Source organism: Budorcas taxicolor, chromosome 2 (genome assembly GCF_023091745.1).
Source record: "Budorcas taxicolor isolate Tak-1 chromosome 2, Takin1.1, whole genome shotgun sequence".
NCBI classification, from domain to species: Eukaryota; Metazoa; Chordata; class Mammalia; order Artiodactyla; family Bovidae; genus Budorcas; species Budorcas taxicolor.
The window spans coordinates 9,389,828-9,407,764 of NC_068911.1; the positions used below are offsets into that span (position 1 = coordinate 9,389,828).

Below are 17,937 nucleotides of genomic sequence, written 5' to 3' on the forward strand. Positions count from 1 at the left end.
CACGCGGTCATGCAGGTATGGGAGGAAGCTTAATGGTGGCATTTTCTCATTTTCGGAGCGAAGTCAGAAATCTAGATTTTTATGCCAAGTCTCCCAAGTTCTTAATGTTGGCTGAAGTTACGACACCATGCTAGCCACAGCCTCACACTACGTGCAGGCTGGCTGTGGCCTGTGCACCACGAATCTGGGTCAGTTCTTGGTTCTCCGGAAACAGGCCTGGGAGGGCTGACCTTCCTCAATACTAGCGCCCGGGCCCCAGGCTGAGACAGCCTTAAGAGTCACTGGTGAGATGGCTGGATTCATTGATATCATAATCTTACGACCAATGGGGAAGCGGCGCCTCTGGGGGATGAGAGCACTGAGCACCCCCCCGCATACACAAGTTCATGAGGTCCAGACTCGGGTCTTGCTATCATCCTAAAACGAACAGACGGACCCTCAGCTGCTTTGCACAAACCCCATGGCTGCCAGGGCTCCGAGGCTGGCTGAGAGCCAGGCCACTGAAGGCAGGTGAGGCGGGCCTCCTACAGTCCTGCTCAGAGGCAGGTGATAACGTGACCACATCCATCACAGGGCTGAGGAACCGAAGGGGCAAAGGTCATGAGAGAACGCTGAACTCAGAGGACTGACGTAACTCTGCCACTTACCAGCTTCCCTTCTCTCAGCCTCTCTTCATGGGATCTGATGACCTCCCAGGAAGCCCAAAGGCCCGAGACAAGACCCCTCCTCCTCACCATTTTCCCAAAAGTAGGTGTGGTGGCCACTCACTTGGGCTCCGCCCTTGGTGTCTCAGCTTCGGGCTGTGGCTATAAGGGATGGAGATATATACATGGTCAGTGATTACCAAGAGACAACTCGCTGGCCTAAGGTAGGCTATTCTTCTTCATCTTGGCTCATGCTGGCACCATTACAGAGGGCAAGGTGCGCCCAGAGAAAGAAATGCCAGAACTTCAGACGGAAGCAAGAAACCTTACTCCTTTAGCACTGGGATGTGTAAAGGATCTTTTCACCCAGCAATTTAAAAAAGGACAACAGAGGGGAAAAGTTTGCCTCAGGGGGAATAAAGTCCTGATTAAGCTCAAAGGCAGTATCACAATTGCCTAGACATGCACACCTTTGATTTCAGTCTTCTCGTTCAGGTCTCTCCATTTAGGATTTGTGCATGCTTCTCACTGGGCCTGGTACTGAACTACACCCCCGGCCCACCCTAATGAGCACAGCCTGGAGCAAGCTGGACCCCTCTTGTCCCAGTCTCTCTTCCTCTTCCAAACTTCTACTTTTTACTTTGTGACCAAAAGAAGAAAAGGGACTAAAGCTGACCATGTCTCAGGAACACGGGAGCAGCCCCGAAAGGCAGGGGCTAATGTCCATGGCCTGGTTCAGCCTCTCCTCCTGAGGGCAGATAAGCTGGGAATGGACAGATGCAGGCAGTGGTAGGAAGAGAAATGATGTAACAGGAACCAGCGCAGGAGGGTCCTTCAGAAAGCCTCCCACACACCTCCTTGCCCATGATGAGCCCAGACTGTTTCAGGGATGGTAGGGAGTGCTGTCTCTGAGTTCAGCTCTGGCCTAAAAATACCCCAACAGCAAGACAGCACTAGAGAGAATAAAGCGGGTGGGGGGTGGGTGGGGAGGGGGCTAGTTCTAGGCCTAAGAAGAGGCTTAGAGTTGGATGGTTAATAAATTTTATTGACTGCCCTGTTTGGAGTTGCATGGAATGTTCCAGAGGTTTCACAGAGTCTGGACCCATCACCCCAAACCTTCTGGAGTCTTGTATCCACCTCCATGTTCTGGGGCCCCTAGGGAATATTTTTGGCTGTGATCTTCACCGAGAGAAAACAAACTTGAGAGGTATATGTCAGAGTCAATGAGAAAGGCCTGAGATACCACAGACCATTAATGCTTTTACAAATAAAACCCCAAAGAACCCCAACCCCATTCGATGGAAATCTGGATGAAATCTTGCCTCACAGACTGTTCAGTCCCAGCTCTTTGGTTGAGAATTACCAGTCTCTGTACCTTCCACTAAGCCTCACTTGTTTGTGCTTTGAAAAGAACAGACTTTCCCCACCCTGTTTTCCAAATATGAAACATAATAACATTAAATGTTCTTTTTAAAAGTACACATGCCCCTCCCTTCAAACCAAGGCTTGCTGAGCCCAGCAGGTCTGAACCAGAGTGAACTTAAAGCCTTACCACTGATTTACATGGGTCACTGCAAAGCCAGGCTGAAGAACTTGCCCCCAACTTCCAAGGCTAGAGAAAAGACCAAGTTGAACCACCTATGGGTTTATCCCCAACTTACACAAGAATTGCACACGCAAGACTGAGTGCAGGAATTGGTGTTAATATAGCAAAGCACCTCTGGCCTTGTTTAGAAGCTAGACTTAGGTCCTGACTCTTGTAGGTCTTCTGCACAGGTTTTCCTATCCCATGGCTTTCTGCTCAACACTGCATACACACTTGAGTTCCTACTCTCTCACAGCTAATCCACACCCCGTGTGCAGAGATTCAGAGTTAAGAGGGCTGGATTACAACAGCTCTAGCAAGTGATCACCCACTTGTTTAGCACCAGTTAGGAGAAGGCAATGGCAACCCACTCCAGTACTCTTGCCTGGAAAATCCCATGGACAGAGGGAGCCTGGTAGGCTGCAGTCCATGGGGTCGCTAGGAGTCAGACACGACTGAGCGACTTCACTTTCACTTTTCACTTTCATGCATTGGAGAAGGAAATGGCAACCCACTCCAGTGTTCTTGCCTGGAGAATCCCAGGGACGGGGGAGCCTGGTGGGCTGCCGTCTATGCGGTCGCAGAGTCAGACACGACTGAAGCGACTTAGCAGCAGCAGTAGCAGCAGGAACAGAAGGGGGGGAAAACGGGGGGTTGGGGGGGTACTTCTCTGGAGATCCAGTGGTTGAGACGGGAGCATAGGTTCGATCCCTGGTTGGGGAACTAAGATCACGCATGCCTGAGCTGTGCAGCCATAAAAAGAAAAAGGCCTCAGTCAGCTCTGAATAAGGAAGTGCATTTCTACATGTCCCTTCTCTCCCTCAATAATCTTGTTTACTCAAACTCCCCCAGTTCCCACAGCCTCAAGTAGCCATGTTTCAAGGACTTGGCTTGTGGGGCCTCTGATAAGCACTACCAGCAGAATGGGAGGCGGGGCCACTCTCACCTCCGCTTTTGTGGCTCTATTTCTAGGAAGGGAGGAGCTGCACAGTTAGTAATGAGGCTGGCTGGTCAAGGAATGACCAGGTGCCAGGCACAGTGCCCCAAGGATAAATCTGGCTCTACCGACATCAATATTTTAACCACTGAGCCTACTAGAACATGGATCATCAAGTATGACAGATCTCGAAAGAGCAAACAATTTGCTCCCCTGCCATCATGCCCACAGATGAATTTCTGCAAGGTCATACATTCAATAAATATGGGCACAGGAAGGCTCACGACCTTGCTTTCTTTTCCACTCCCAGAGGTCATCAACAGAAGGCCAAGTGGGATCTGACTACCCAAGAATGGCCAAGTTCCCACCGATCACATCTTTACCCTACATCAGGTCTCACCTGTGGCTGGGGGAACTCACAAAAAGGCAAGTTTTGTAAGACCCCAGATTTTTTTGTTTGGGCAGCCACAACTGGTCACATTGCACGTTTCAAGGTTACACAGGAGCCCCACGTTATACGCGTGGGGCAGGAGCAGACGAGTCTTGCTCGGAGCTTTACAAGAAAGCCAGAACAAATGTTCCAGAAGTTGACATCTGGAAGCAGGCACCCCAGGGCCTCCAGAAAACCCCTCACTCTCAGATTTTCAGGACTCTTCATTAGGGGCCTGTTTTCTCGACATCGAAAAGCCTCCTTTTCTGGAGCGGGGTGGGGGTAGGGACGTGCAGGTCAATGGCTAAGCTGGACAGGTGGGCAACAGAAGGAGGAGAGCAGTTCCTTTGGGCCCCAGCAGAGGTAGACAAATGGAGGCAAGGGGTTCAAGATGACACGCAAGGCCATTTTCTTGGGGGGGGGGGCGGCGGGGTGTTGGCTGGGGGCTGCTCCCCTGCCCTCCACTCTCCGATTAAATACGAGAGCTCACGATGAGGAAGACGGTGAGCAGAACGAGGACGAAAGCCAAGTCTCGGGTCTCGTCCCAGCGTAAGCCCTTCTTGGCCCGGTCCTCCTGCATCTTGCGGAAGGCCTCCCGGCGCGCCCTCAGGCGCCGTTCGCGTTCCAGCTGCTCACCGTAGTGCGCCTGGTAGAAGGCGTCAAAGTCGAACATGGTGCGCTTGGCTCCCGGCGAGGCCGGACCGCGGCCGTGGGCCCGAGGGCCGGGCGGAGGGGTACGGGGCTTCTCGGGGTCGGCGGCGGGAGTCTTGGAAGGCCTGATGCCCGCACCGCGCAGGTCCTCGTCGCTCAGTAGGCCGCGGTCATACTTGCGACGCAAGGTGGTGCTGCCCAGCACCACGTAAGCCTGGGAGATGCGCGTGAAGCGCTCGGCAGCCTCAGCGCTCCCCGAGTTGCGGTCCGGGTGGTAGAGGAAGCTCTGCCGGTAGTAAGCCGCCTTGATTTGCGCCTGCGTGGCCGTGGAGGGGACGCCGAGCAGATCATAGAGCGCCGTGCGCGAGTACGGGCCGTCGCTCCGGGTATAAGTCCTCGTTTCTGGGCCCAGGCCCGATCTCTGGTTTGGGGGAACCCCCCGGGGCTGCCACAGTCCCCACAGTAACAGTCGCGACCACCTCAGATTGCGCCGGGCTGCCATCTTGAGTGAATCTGGCGGGCAGTGCAAGATGAACTGGCCAATGGGAGACGTGCGTTTTTCGCAGCCGGTCGGCCCTGTAGCCAATCGAGTAAAAGAGAAGGCGGGAAGAGGGGGTGGAGCATGCGTGTTACGGGGCGGGCGCCCGGCCGATGACATAAAAGCCGGGCTCTGGAGCCGCTTGCACGAGTTCTGCTGTTGAGGCGTGGTGATGGCTTCTCGCGGTCGGAGACCTGAGCTCCAAGGGCCCCCGGAGCTGGTGAGGGCTGTGACCACCCCCGCCCCTCTCTTTTCTCTTAGGGCGTCCGCGTCTTGATATCTTACCCGACTCCCCCCAATTTTTTTCTCGTTCTTACAGTATTACGACAAGAATGAAGCCCGGAAATACGTGCGCAAGTAAGGGAAGCCTGGATGTTGCCGGGTGTCGGGGGTCGGGAACCGGCAAGTTGCCCTGAATGCAGAGGTGCTTGGAAAGCACGCAGAATTTGGGGGTGGCGGAAGGAAGAGACTTGAATTGATCCGTTGTTGACACCGTCAAAGTCAACTCTTGAGTAAACCTCCTAATTCTCTGGGTCTCGGTAATCTTAGTATCAGAATGGGAGTGATCATACCTGCTTTGTTTAAGGTGACAGCTTATTTTAAGCGTGTGAAGAATTAGGTAGGACGGAGTGGTTATGTGTAAACCATCAGTGCTGTTTGTAGGTGGGGGAGAGAAATAATATCCGTAGAATGTTTATTGTATGTCCCAGTTTACAGTGTCTCAGTAAATCTCGGGGCTGCTGTTGGTAGAGTATCTGAATTTAAGAGAGGGTAGTTTTATGTGTAATTAATGAAGCCAGTTAACAGGTGAGGGCCAGGGCAAGTACTTCCAAACCTAGTCTTTTCCGATACAATACACTAAAAAAGTTCTGCAGATACTAATAATCTGTTTTGTCTTTTTTGTTCCAATTAGAGTACTAGGGTCAGCAAAAATTTATGGCCAGTCGTCATTATTTAGTAAAGAGAAAGTTTTTTCCAATTGCAGAGCCCTGTGTTCGGCATTTTGGAAACTTGTTATGTGTGACTTTCTCTGTATCTTGGGAAAGCCAGATACAGTCTAGACTTTAATATGGTAACCAGTAGCCATCAGCCATCTCTTGAAACATTTAATCTAAAGAAAATGAAATATTTATTAATTGTTTTTTTTATGTTACATATTAAAATGATGTTTTGAGCATACTGGATTAAATAAAGTATAATATTGAATATATTGGGTTAGGTTAAGGATTACTGCAGTTAACTTTATGTATTTAGTTTCTTTTTAAATGGGGCCTCAAGAATGTCCTGAGTGGCTTGTTATGTTTCTCATGGAGAGCACTGTTATAATTTTTATTGTGCATTGTTGACCCTTCTACATGGGAGTAGCTACAGTGGATAATTCTTCTAGAAAATACGTTTTTAAGTAAGAGGATGTCAGAGCTTGGTACAGTTGAAAATACCAAATGGTGGGTTATGGGGTAAATGATTTGTTCCCTTCATAATAGCCCTGCCGCTGGTACAGTTTAATCTGTGTCTCAGCAGAATAACACGTATTACATGGTCTTTGGGGGTCACTTTTAAATAGTCCTAGTCCAGTTTATTGGCTGGGAAAGAGTACCTCAGGATGATTGTTTCCTTTGACTTTTCTTGGTCTGGGTAAGGTTGTAGCCCAGAACCTCTTTACCACGTTCTTGTGTTTTTTAGCTCACGGATGATAGATGTCCAAATCAAGATGACTGGACGGGCATTGGAGCTTCTTTGTGTGCCCGAGGATAAGCCCTGTTACGTGTTGGATATTGGGTGAGATCCTGGGGCCCAGTTCAGACAGTCCAGGTGAGGGGATGTCCTTGCTCCTCACACTGCTGAGTCTCTGATTGTCTTCCAGCTGTGGTACTGGCCTGAGCGGTGATTACCTCTCAGATGAGGGGCACTACTGGGTGGGCATTGACATCAGCCCCGCCATGCTGGGTAAGTATGCCCTGTTTAGCACTGGGGTGGGCACCGTTCCATGGGTTTGGAGTGGTGATGCAGAGCGTCCTGATTCCTCACCCACTCTTTTCCAATGTAGATGAGGCCTTGGACCGTGAAACGCAAGGAGATGTGATTCTGGGGGACATGGGTCAGGGCATCCCCTTCAAACCGGGCACCTTTGATGCTTGTATCAGGTAAGGGTCTTCATTTCCTGCTTTTAGTCCTGCAGGTCAGTGCTTCCCAAAGCAGAGTTGTTCAGAATACATAAATATACGCATTCCCCAGGATTTTCAGGTCTGTTAGATCAGAGCAAGGCCCCCCAGATGCATCTTTTTTGTGTTACAGAACTACTTCTATGCTTAACTTGTCCTGCCAGGTTTAGGTACCCTGGTGTACAGATTTCTCTGCTTTGTGTGTGTGACAAGGTGAGGGCTTCTAAACCCTCTGGGAGCCATCTTGTGGGTCTCACCAGCCATCTTGTGGGCCCCAGCAGCCATCTTGTTGACTTCTTTTCAAGGAGTTTTATAGTGGAGAGTGGTCCTCAGGCTTCAGTCTTTTCAGTGGCTTAGGAGTCTTTTCTGAGGAGTCAGGGTCAGGCTTTGAAGGTGTTGTACGTAGTACTTCGATAACATATTTTAGAACATCGGGCCCACAAGATGGTGCTGGGACCCACAAGATAGCTCCCAGAGGCTCAGAAGCCCCCACCCTGCTACACACACAAAGCAGAGAAATCTGTATACCCTGGTGCCTGAACCTGGCAGGACAAGTTAGTCATAGGAGTAGTTGTGTAACACAAAAGAGAGGCATTTGGGGGCCTTGTTCTCATTACTGTTAGAAACATGAAGTTGCTCTTGTCTTCTGTGGTAAGCTCTGTGGAGTATTTGGTTTAGTGTTTTGTTGCTGGGGTGGAAGTAGGGGCTAGGAGAGGATGTCAAAGCTGAATCATTATCTGGGAGAGCGAAGACCTCCTATGATAATAGATTGAGCTGTAGGGATACACAGAATCTGGTTGAGGAGTACAAATCTGCATTTAAATGTTTTTTTTAAGGTAAGTGATTAACATATATGTGGAAACAAGATTGGAGGAGAAAAAACGTTTCAAAGATAGTGACTGTGTTTTAGTAATGATCAGGTGAGATGTTCTAAGCTGCAGAGAGTCAAAGAGCACGCAGCAATATGATCTTGGGTGTTTCAGTAGTAAGCAGTCATTTTTAGTTTGTTTTTAAAAGGAGAAGGTGGTTTGGCCAGCATTTTTGTCTCAGCATTTGTTATGTGTAAGAAATTGTATGACGTGCTATGGGGTTTATGGAAATAAAAGTCTCTGTCTTTAAGACTCTCCATAGTTTTTTCGGTGCCATAAGATGTGGACCGGGGGATTTTCCTGGTAGTCCAGTGGTTTAGACTGCACTTGCATCGCAGGGGTTGCAGGTTAGGTCCATGGTCGGGAAACTAAGATCCCACATGATGTGCGGTGTGGCCAAAAAATGAAAGATGTATACCAAGTTATTAAACGTGACCCCCAGGGTGAGGTGTACGCTAGGAATTCTGGGGACCCACCACAGTTACGAAGAGAAATAAGAGCACAGAGAAACTTTGAGCAGGAGGGGCCGGGGCTGGGCCTTGAAGGCTGGAAGGGCTTTGGAGAGCCAAGGGAGAGGGTTTCAGAGTGAAGTAGTGTGAACACAGGCATAGAAGTGGGTGGGGAAAAGGCATCTCATTGATGTAGCGATGAATGAGAAATTCCCTGGAAGCTGAGATCATGTGGGTTTGGTTCCTAGAAAGCTTTTTACTCCATCCTAAGAAGTTGGGTCTTTATTCAGTAGTTGTTGATGGGGCACTGGTGAGTGATGAGACTTGGTCTGTGTTGTTGGAATATTACTTAAAGGAGAAGATGCAAAAGAAAAGTTAGGTTGTTGAAACAATCGAAGTGATACTAAATGCTGACCCAGGAGAGTGGTGGAAGGAAGTAAAAGCTGGGAGAGGCAGTTGGGCACACCAACTGGCTTTGGGGTTCTGTGTTATGTGTGTGGTCAGCAGTGAGGAGGGGAATACCGGAAAAGAGGGCATATTAGTTGCTTGAAGTTTTACTTTTTTAAATATTTATTTGCGGCGTTGGGTCTTAGTTGCAGCATGCAGGATATTTACCTGTGACTCGCAGGCTTAGTTGCCCCGTGGCATATGGACTCTTAGTTCCTGGAACAGGGATTGAACCCACTTCCCCTGCACTGGCAGGCGGATTCTTAACCACTGGACCTCCAGGGAAGTCCCTGCTTGAGGTTTTAAATCTGGGGATTGTGGAGACCCCTAGCAGGTACAGTTGAAGGAAATGATTTAGGAGGAGAGTGAATGGCTTTGTGGAAGCCGGAAACATATTTCTGTTGAATGGAGGAACGGTATGAAGGCATAGGTGGCAGGGAGAGCCTTGACCTGCTGAGTGATGCTGAACCAAACTTGAGATGTGTGAGAAAGAAGGTTGAGGATGAGTTTCCTTGGACTGGCGGCAAGGAAACCTTTCATGCTCACCTTCTGGAGACCCTGTTTGGTCCAGTGTTGTAAGATAATGACCCGAGGTGAACCTGCATGTGCCGACAGAGTTGTGGGCAGGAGGGTTTCACCTGGAGATTGAGGAGTGTGGCATTGGTCGTGAAGAGGCAGGGGTGGGCCGTGTGTGTCGCTCCCTTTCCTGACACGGTCTCTTCCTCTTGCAGCATTTCTGCAGTGCAGTGGCTCTGTAATGCTAACAAGAAGTCTGATATTCCTGCCAAGCGCCTGTACTGCTTCTTCTCTTCTCTTTACTCTGTTCTGGTGAGTTACGAGATCTCCTCCCCGTCCCTCCCTCGTCCTGCAGGTAGCGTGATGAGGCAGAGGCGCCCCATGGGAAGGACACTGAGAATGGCAGGACCTTTCTGTGGCTGCTTCTGTCCAAGTGGGCAGCCTTAAAAGAAGAAGGGGGTGGGGTGGGGAGCCGACACGCCAGTGAAAAATGCAAAGACACTGATGACCGAATCTGAGACTGATCACAACTGCTGTGTCTATGCTGCTGAATTTTAATCCCACGCTGGCTTGGGGGCCTGGACTCCCCAGATCGAGTCCAGGGATGGCATACCGAGGCCACACACAACACCTTCCAGAGCTCACATCCTCCAGCTCCCACCTTCCTTCCCCCTCCCACCAGTGCTCAGAGAGGAAAGCAGGGTGGTTATTTACTAGTGAGAGAGCCTCTTATTAGCTTTATCTTATCTTTAGAAATGATGACATTGATTTCCATTGTTTACTAGGATTAGATGAGAGTGAGATTCTAAGTCCTAAAAATCTGTCTTTTTTTTTTTGGATCCAAGTGTTTCTTTTCTTTTATCAAAAATTTGGCTGTGCTGGGTCTCAGTTGCAGCACTCAAGATCTTCGGGCTTAGTTGCATCATGTGGGATCTTCCAGACCAGGGGTGGAAGCTGGGCCCCCTGCATTGGGAGCACAGAGTCTTAGTCACTGGACCGCTGGGGAGGTCCCAGATCCAGGTGTTTCTTGGTGCCCTTAAGTCGCCTCCCCTCACCCCTGACTTTTTTAGAGTGGGTCTGGCAGATAGCTTACTAGTCTTGTGTATTATATAGTCTTTTCTCTGCTCAGACTCTGGGGTTAATCCTGAAGTTCTGAGGGCGTCGGTGTTCACTTTTCCCTCTGCTGAAAGGCTCTCCCCTCAGACATTTCCGTGGCCACCTCCATCCTGTAGTCAGGTCTCGGCTCCAGTGTCCCTTAGAGAGAGGCCTGCCTTGAAAACCAAAAGTAAGCTGGGTAGTTTCTGTCACTTACCATCCCTTGTTCTAAGTTATTTTTCTTTTTGGCACTTAATCTGCTGTGAATTAGCTGCCTTGCCCACTGAAGTGTGAGCTGCGGACACTGGGGACTGGCTCTTTGGTTCATGGCTCTTTCCCACCCCTCAAGGACCGTGTGCCTTGCACACAGTGGAAATTCAACACATATTTTGTGAAGAAGAAAAGGGAAGCACCTGGGTCCGGACCCCACGGATTATTTGAGAGACTGCCGTGTTTCTTTTGCAGGTGCGTGGAGGCAGAGCTGTCCTGCAGCTGTACCCTGAGAATTCAGAGCAGGTAAGTGCCTGGGCTAGCGGGGGTGCATGCAAGTCGGGGGAGCCCAGAAAAGGTCACCTGTCTTGCTTCTCACTCTCCTGTCCTCCTGCTGTTGGGAAGTGACAGGACAAGCCACCTTAGGCTGCTTGGTGGGAAGGGAGGAGCTGAGAGTGGTCCTCCTCGCTGGTGCATTTTGTGGCCTAAGTGCTAAGGAGGGAGGAGTACCTGGGGCAGGTGGGGGATAGGGTGTTTGTCTTCTCTTGACAGACAGACCCTCTGGTATTACTGATTTCCATAACTGAAGAAATAAATGGGGGTGGAGGAGAGGATGTTAACAGTTGTGTGCTGTGAAGTGTGATGCATGAGCAGAGAGGGGGTCGGAGGTACCAACTCCGATGGACAAGTACCGAGCTGTCCCTGACCAGTAACATGAATGAGTCTGGCTTTCAGCTGGTGGTCATTCATTTCCCAAGATTTAAGTGGGGAGGTGGGTCCCTGGATAGAAAGTGAGAAAAACGGAGGTGGGGGGTGGCAGTTGGTGGTGCTGTGATCCCCGAGGGAGGTGTCTGCCATGGCTGGCTCCAGCCTGCACATTCCCTGCGTGTTTTTTGGGGACTCAGAGTTGGGAACAGTCAATAAAGAAGACCTTTAGGTCTCCCAGGCGAGGTCCGTCCTGGGACCAGATGAGGGCCCGGAGGGTGGGCAGGAAGCCGCTGTTAGCCAGCTGCCCTGCCTGACTGCCTGCCATTCTCTCCTCAGTTGGAGCTGATCACCACCCAGGCCACCAGGGCCGGCTTCACTGGTGGTGTGGTGGTGGACTACCCCAACAGCACCAAAGCCAAGAAGTGAGTGCCGAGGGGCAGGGTCTGCCCGTGCAGCAGGGGGGAGGGTGGCGGGTTGGCCCTCACAGGCCAGTGGCGCGTGGGCCAGACAGTGCTGGGTTGGGCCACCAGGGCCCAGGTGTGTCTGCATCTGTTTGTGGCGGGGTAGGGTGAGGGTTTCACTTGTCCAAGGCTTTCTGAGCCCAGCCCTCACTCTTCGTTTTCTCATTTCAGGTTCTACCTGTGTTTGTTTTCTGGACCTTCAGCCTCTCTACCAGAGGTGAGGGCCCTTGAGTTTGTAGGCCCATGTGTCTGGGGTTCCCTTCCTGTGGGGCTGGGCCGTGGACCTGCTGGAAAGACTCAGAGGCCTGCGTGCTAGGCCTTCTGGGTGGGGCAGGGAGGTTGAGAGATCTCCAGGTCACCAGAAAGCGCCTTGGTCTCTGCAGGGCCTGAGCGAAGATACTGAGGAGGAGAAGCCCGCCGAATCCACGTTCACGGCTGGGAGGTGAGAGGCTCTCAGTCAGCGCCGACTCAGGGCAGATGGTCGCCGTCCCCAGGTTCCGGCAGCAACTCTTGCGTGTCTCTGCTTTTGCTAAGTCTCTCAGGGTCTGATGTGGCAGTGACAGCAGGTGGAGAAGGGACTGGGGAGCCCTTTGGGATGGCGTTTGCACCTGCCTCGGCTGAGAGAGTCGAGCCCTGCTGGACGTCCGTGGGCAGCAGGTGGCCCCCTCCTCCCCAGGCTGCCTCTGTGCCCTGGATCCCAGGCCCCCTCCCTGTGGCTCCTGCAGCTCCCGGTCCCCCTGCACCCTCATCTTTACCCTCTCGAGTCATGGCTCTCAGCACACGGCAGTGCTGTGCAGTCTATCCCGACTTTGAAAAAGATCCTCCCTTATCCCCGAAACGGCTCCTGACTGCCACTGCGTATCCACGCCTGCTTATTGGCTCCTGCTCCGGCAGAACTTCTCGCACTGGCCCCCTGCCTTTCTCAGTCCTCTCCTGGCTCAGGCTTGTCTCATCACAAATTGCTGTTGCCGCCACAAGGCTGTCTTAGCAAACCCATGAGCCTTTTTTCCTTCTCCATCTTCATTGTAACTTGCTTGGTAAGTAGGAGCTAAGGCAGCCAGTTGCTCCCTTAACGCTTTCTTCACTTGGCTTCCTACCTACCTCTCTGGCTGGTCCTTCTCCGTTCACTCTGCAGCTCCGCCTGGACCCCCTTTCTCTCTGTGCTGCTGCCTTAAACACCAGCTCCAGGTTGAGAACATCAGGCGTATAGCACTGGTCTCAATCCCACCTCTGATTTCCAAACCACCTCCCCTCCTGAGTGTCCAGACCTGGACTTCCCGCAGGTCTCCAGAGCAAAACAGATCCCTCGGTTTCACCCCCAAACTTCCTTCCTCCATCCTTCCTGTTGTCTACCCTTCCCGTCTCCCTTACATCTCACATCCAGTCAATCCACCCCTTTCCCCCATACCTATGTTGTCTCCATCCCCACTGCCCAGGTTTCTGAAAGCTGCTTCGCTGGTCACCCTGCTTTGGACTTTGCGTCTGAATTCCCTGGCCATGCAGCCAGACAGATCTTTCTCTTTTGCTTTTTAAAAGTGTACATCGTATCTTGCGATTTTCCTGTTCAGTATCTTCAGTTGAGTTCTCCTTAGTTTTACATCCCTGACACTGTTTACAGCTTGCTCTGAATCAGAAATACTTGTTTACATGACATTATTTCTACCCCCAACTACAATGAAAACTTGGTGGGGACTTGTATACCTGACACCAGAAGAATGTGTTGTTAGCGAAAGGTGTGCAGTATTTGTTGAAGGAGCAAATGATTATAAGAGAGTAAAGGAGGAGGTTATTTATTCATTCTGATTAGAGTGAAAGGTCTTCAGACTTTAAGAGATTGAAGAGGAAAAATGGGCAGAGAAAGGATGAGTTAAGAAAGCCCAGGGATGGTGAAGAATCATGAGTCCAGTCCTCGTGTCTGCCACGCATTGATGCCTCCTGACCCCCTGGCCCTTCAGGCTCATCTCCCTTAGTTTCCTCAGCCCATTCCCCATGGGGACTTGGGGGGTACTCTCCTTGCTGTTTCTCCTCCAAGGTGCCCAGCACTTGGTCCCAACAAGCGGTCCCATCTCCTGCTTCACAGGGAAATTCAAGTGGTTTAACTCCCTCCGTCCACCTTAGGCTCCCTCTTGTCCTCACAGCGGTGTCTACAGACAACATGTCCTAGCTGTAAACTTAGGTAAGTTGTGGGGCCTCAGCAGCCAATTCTCATCTCTTATTTAAAAATCTGGTGAGGGGGACTGTGCCCCCTGCTCAGGCAGCGTGTTGAGGAGTCAAGGGCATGTCTGTGCAGGACTCAGTGCGGTGCCTGGCTCGGACCCTGTCTCCCTACAGACTCTTCCTCTTGAAATCCTCGAATTTGGGAAGGGTCGGGAGAAGGCTGTGGGCTGACAGGGCTTTGTTCCTGGTGCTGTCACGTCGGTCTGATCACATTTGAGCCTCTTAGAAATATTGTTTTGGCCAAAAAGTTCATTGAGGTTTTTCCATAACATCTTGCAGAAGTGAAAATTTTGGCCAATCCAATAAATAGATAAATTAAGAAAAGGTATTCTAAACCTTTACCAAACTCATTTCTAATTTTTTCCCCCAACCCCATCAACTTTGCTTGACCAATGTATCCCTCACCCCTCGCCACCCGGCCTCCGCCCTGCCACTCGTCGTCACCTGGGCTCCGTAGGCGCCGTGCTCTCTGGCGTTTGCACTGTGGACGCCTCTCACCTCTTCCTGTGGTCCTCACCGCTCTCTGTCTTTGCTGCTCCTGCGTCTCTCCTGATGACTCTCCCATCCCCCCTCCTGCAGCTCACATCTTGCCCCCGTCACTGTGCTACCCCAGAGCTTGTCCTTCCTTACGGGCTCCTGGGGTTTAGTCCTGCCTCTTTAGCTGCTTCCTGCTTTGCATCTAATACACTGGACTCCTGCCCCCTCATTGTGAGCCTGTTAACTTCTGTGAACTGCTGTCTACACCCTGAAGTCTAGAATCTGTGTCATTCCTTTGGTCGAAGGCCTTGCTGCTTCCTGGAGAGAGGGCATGCTCCTTGCTGGTGTTCACAGCTCCATGAACTGGTCCAGACAAGTGGGAATCTGAGTTGGGGTTTTTTTTTTTTAATCTGACTTTTATTACTGAGAACAGATGAGACGTAGCAGCAGGAAGGATGTGTCATGCAGTCTGGCTTGGAGTAGACTTCCGAGGATGACTCGATCCTCAGCAGACGCTCAGATTCTCCCTGGGACCCTCCCCTTCTTAGACCCATGACTCCAGGCACCGAGACTTCCACTCCCTAACCTTCCCCTTCAGTCAACTCAGAGCCTCGCTTTCATGTATTGTTTCCTGTCTGGACTCTGCCCCACCTCCTGCATGAAGAAATACCAATAGCAGCTTAACCTCGGTGGCGCGCTCGTTTCCCCCCTCACTCCCTCAGCTGCTCCTGGCCTCTCTGCGCTTGGCCAGGTGTAGGTGGTCGCTGCCCCAGCCCAGCTGTGGACTTCACGGCAGGGCTGGTTCATACCTGCTGTAGAACATCCACGGGCTGGGCATACCCAGGTACCTCAGGAGATGGTTGCTCACATGGCAGACAGCCTCCATGGTGTATCATCGCTGAAAACAGTTTGATTCCGGCTGCCAGGTGGGGAATGTGCTTTGAGGACCTGGCCTCTGCCCTTTCTCAGGGCCTCTCTCCCGTAGAGCTGAAGAGAAAAGTTCTCCTCAGCCGGGACTGGAGCCCAAGATGAACTCTTGAGGGTTGTTTTCGGGGCTGCCGTGAGCTGGGCAGCCGTGTTTTCCTACCTCAGACATTCACAGTTGCTGGAAGCCCCAGCTTGCTTTGGATAGGCCGTGTTTAAAAAATTTTTTTTTAATCTTTGGCTGCACTGGGTCCTGCAGGGTCTCCTTGCTGCAGTGAGCGGGGGGCTACTCTCTCGTAGTGGTGCAGAGGCCTCATTGTGGCAGTTTCTCTTGTTGCAGAGTGTGGGCTCGAGAGCGGGCTCAGCAGTTGTGGCACCATGGCATGTGGGATCTTCCTAGACTAGGGGTCGAACTTGTGTGCATGGCCAGGCCGATTTTTAACAACTGGATCACCGTGGAAGCCCTGGAGTCTTCTTTTTTAAATTGCTTTTATTTTTGGCCGTGCTGCACAACATGTGGTGCCTTAGTTCCCTGACCATGGGGATCGAACCCACGTCCCTGCAGTGGAAGTGAGGATTCTCAACCCCTGGACCGCCAGGAGAGGCCCTCCTTGGATGGGCTCTTATGAGCTGATCCTGGCCCCAGAGGAATTTGGCCCCTGCCTGCCCCTCAGGCACTTGTATGTAGGCCTAACACACAGTTCCCAATCTTGATACCTGCAAATGAGGGGGACCCTCACCTCCTGCTGAACAGCTGCTCTGGCCCCAGCAGGTGTCACCAGAAAGGGGCTGTCCAGAATGGGGGCCGCAGAGGCCCCTGCCTTGGGGGAGACTTGCCACGTTTCTCTCCCAGCCTCACCCGGGTGCCAGCTTAGGCCACTCCGTCCCCTTGCTGACAACTGTGTCCCCCACAGGATCCCATACAGGATAGCGAGACGAGGGGTGGTGAGGAAGAGCCGAGAATGGGTCCTGGAGAAGAAGGCACGCCGCCGCCGGCAGGGCAAGTGAGTGCTGGGGGGCCAGGTTGTGGGCTGGAGGTGGGGCTTGGCCACCCAGGGCCTGGGGCTCTCTTGCCTCCAGGGTCCCAGGGGTTCGTAGTTCAGTTTCCTGAGTCTGTTCTGTTCTTCCCGCCCGTTATCTCTTGGCACAGGGAGGTCCGCCCTGACACCCAGTACACCGGCCGCAAGCGCAAGCCCCGCTTCTGAGCAGGTGACTGCGTCCACTGGGACCGCCCGGGGACTACACGGGCAGAAGCTGCGCAATCCAGCACAGGCGCTTGCCTCTGCAGAGTTCTCGCTATTGAAGTGCCTACTTCAGCTGCTGACAAAAAGTGTTTTTCTTAGAAAAAGTTTGAAAAAATTTTAATGTTCTAAAAGCATTTTCTTAACTTAAAAAAATTTTAAGAGTTTCTTTGTTCGGAAAGCTATAAACCACTTTCTGTGGAGCCCTGGCTCTGGCATTTTCCCTCCCTGACAAATTTCAGAAGTTCCTCTGTTGGGGGTGGGGCTTTATTCCCAGGTGTGAGTTAGGTTTAAAGAACTTAAATGTATGAAAGCTTTCTTCTAACCTACAAGGAACAAGGTAGATTCCTTTAACTTCAGTTCAGTTGCTCAGTCGTGTCCAACTCTTTGCGACTCCGTGAATTGCAGCACACCAGGCTTCCCTGTCCATCACCAACTCCCAGAGTTCACCCAAACTCAGGTCCATCGAGTTGGTAATGCCATCTCATCCTCTGTCGTCCCCTTCTCCTCCTGCCCGCAATCCCTTCCAGCATCAGTCTTTTCCAATGAGTCAACTGTTCGCATGAGGTGGTCAAAGTACGGGAGTTTCAGCTTCAGCATCAGTCCTTCCAATGAACACCCAGGACTGATCTCCTTTAGAATGGACTGGTTGGATCTCCTTGCAGTCCAAGGGACTCAAGAGTTCTCCAACACCACAGTGCAAAAACATCAATCCTTAAGAGTGCTTCTGTGTTAACTTTGGTGAGACTATTCTGTTTTACATCATCAGGCAAAGTTGGGAAACAAGGGCAGCAAGGACATGTATCCATGGTACCCTGGGTCTGAGGCCACTGCCCAGTCATGGTTTCCCTGTGGTCCGGAGGTGGCATCCAGCCCAGTGGCCTGGGCTGACCTTTGACCCTGAGCTGCTGCCTCAGATGCTGACCGGCCAGTCTTCTTGCCAGTCACTGGTGGTCAGAGGGCAGGTTCTGCTATGGGATCGGGTGGGGACTGTCTAGTGGGCTGAGTAGGGGATGCAGTGGTGGTTTGTGATTTCTGGGAAAGTGTGAAGAGGGGGTCAGTCTGGGCCCACGGTACAGAACGCATCAGGCTGGAGCTGAGAGGTTCAAGCTGCTGGGGGGCCCGGAGAGAAGGCCTGGAGGTTGCAGGCGGAGGGAGGCAGCTGGGATCCTTGGCCTCCTGAGCCCCGTGGTGCCACTCACATTCACCCCCAAGATCTAAGGCCATGACAGAAATCTGGAGCAGAGGCGTGGTACAGATACAAATGTTTATTCTACATAAAAACTTCACAAAATGGGCAGCTGGTTGTACCAAGACCTTTGGTGAGGGGTGGGGGTGGGGTGGGGAGTCGCTGTTCAAGAAGGCAACACGGACAG

At 51.7% G+C, this 17,937-nt stretch overlaps 2 protein-coding genes and 1 non-coding gene across 3 annotated transcripts; 2 read left to right on the top strand and 1 right to left on the bottom strand.

The window, feature by feature from the left end:
* Positions 1 to 756: 756 nt before the first annotated feature.
* On the bottom strand, positions 757 to 4,755 carry DNAJC30 (DnaJ heat shock protein family (Hsp40) member C30). Its single transcript, XM_052654340.1, has 2 exons — positions 3,567 to 4,755; positions 757 to 806 (listed from the first exon to the last, which is right to left on the bottom strand). The coding sequence occupies exon 1, from the start codon at positions 4,747 to 4,749 to the stop codon at positions 4,069 to 4,071; it is 681 nt and encodes a 226-aa protein (XP_052510300.1). The 5' UTR covers positions 4,750 to 4,755; the 3' UTR covers positions 757 to 806; positions 3,567 to 4,068.
* Positions 4,756 to 4,908: 153 nt separating this feature from the next.
* Positions 4,909 to 16,858, top strand: BUD23 (BUD23 rRNA methyltransferase and ribosome maturation factor). The gene is made up of 12 exons (XM_052654318.1): positions 4,909 to 5,005; positions 5,105 to 5,142; positions 6,469 to 6,564; positions 6,650 to 6,732; positions 6,833 to 6,929; positions 9,444 to 9,540; positions 10,789 to 10,839; positions 11,578 to 11,663; positions 11,874 to 11,919; positions 12,086 to 12,144; positions 16,235 to 16,324; positions 16,471 to 16,858. Exons 1-12 carry the CDS (start codon positions 4,958 to 4,960, stop codon positions 16,523 to 16,525), a joined length of 846 nt encoding a protein of 281 aa, XP_052510278.1. The 5' UTR covers positions 4,909 to 4,957; the 3' UTR covers positions 16,526 to 16,858.
* On the top strand, positions 15,366 to 15,494 carry LOC128044074 (small Cajal body-specific RNA 20). Its single transcript, XR_008199052.1, has one exon. It is a non-coding gene; the product is annotated as a small Cajal body-specific RNA 20 (non-coding RNA).
* Positions 16,859 to 17,937: the final 1,079 nt, after the last annotated feature.

Coding starts and splice junctions, on each gene's coding strand:
- DNAJC30 (XM_052654340.1), bottom strand. CDS start 4,749: ATGGCAGCCCGGCGCAATCTGAGGTGGTCGCGACTGTTACTGTGGGGA.
- BUD23 (XM_052654318.1), top strand. CDS start 4,958: ATGGCTTCTCGCGGTCGGAGACCTGAGCTCCAAGGGCCCCCGGAGCTG. Junction 5,006..5,104: donor TCCAAGGGCCCCCGGAGCTG/GTGAGGGCTGTG, acceptor TCGTTCTTACAG/TATTACGACAAGAATGAAGC. Junction 12,145..16,234: donor TCCACGTTCACGGCTGGGAG/GTGAGAGGCTCT, acceptor TGTCCCCCACAG/GATCCCATACAGGATAGCGA.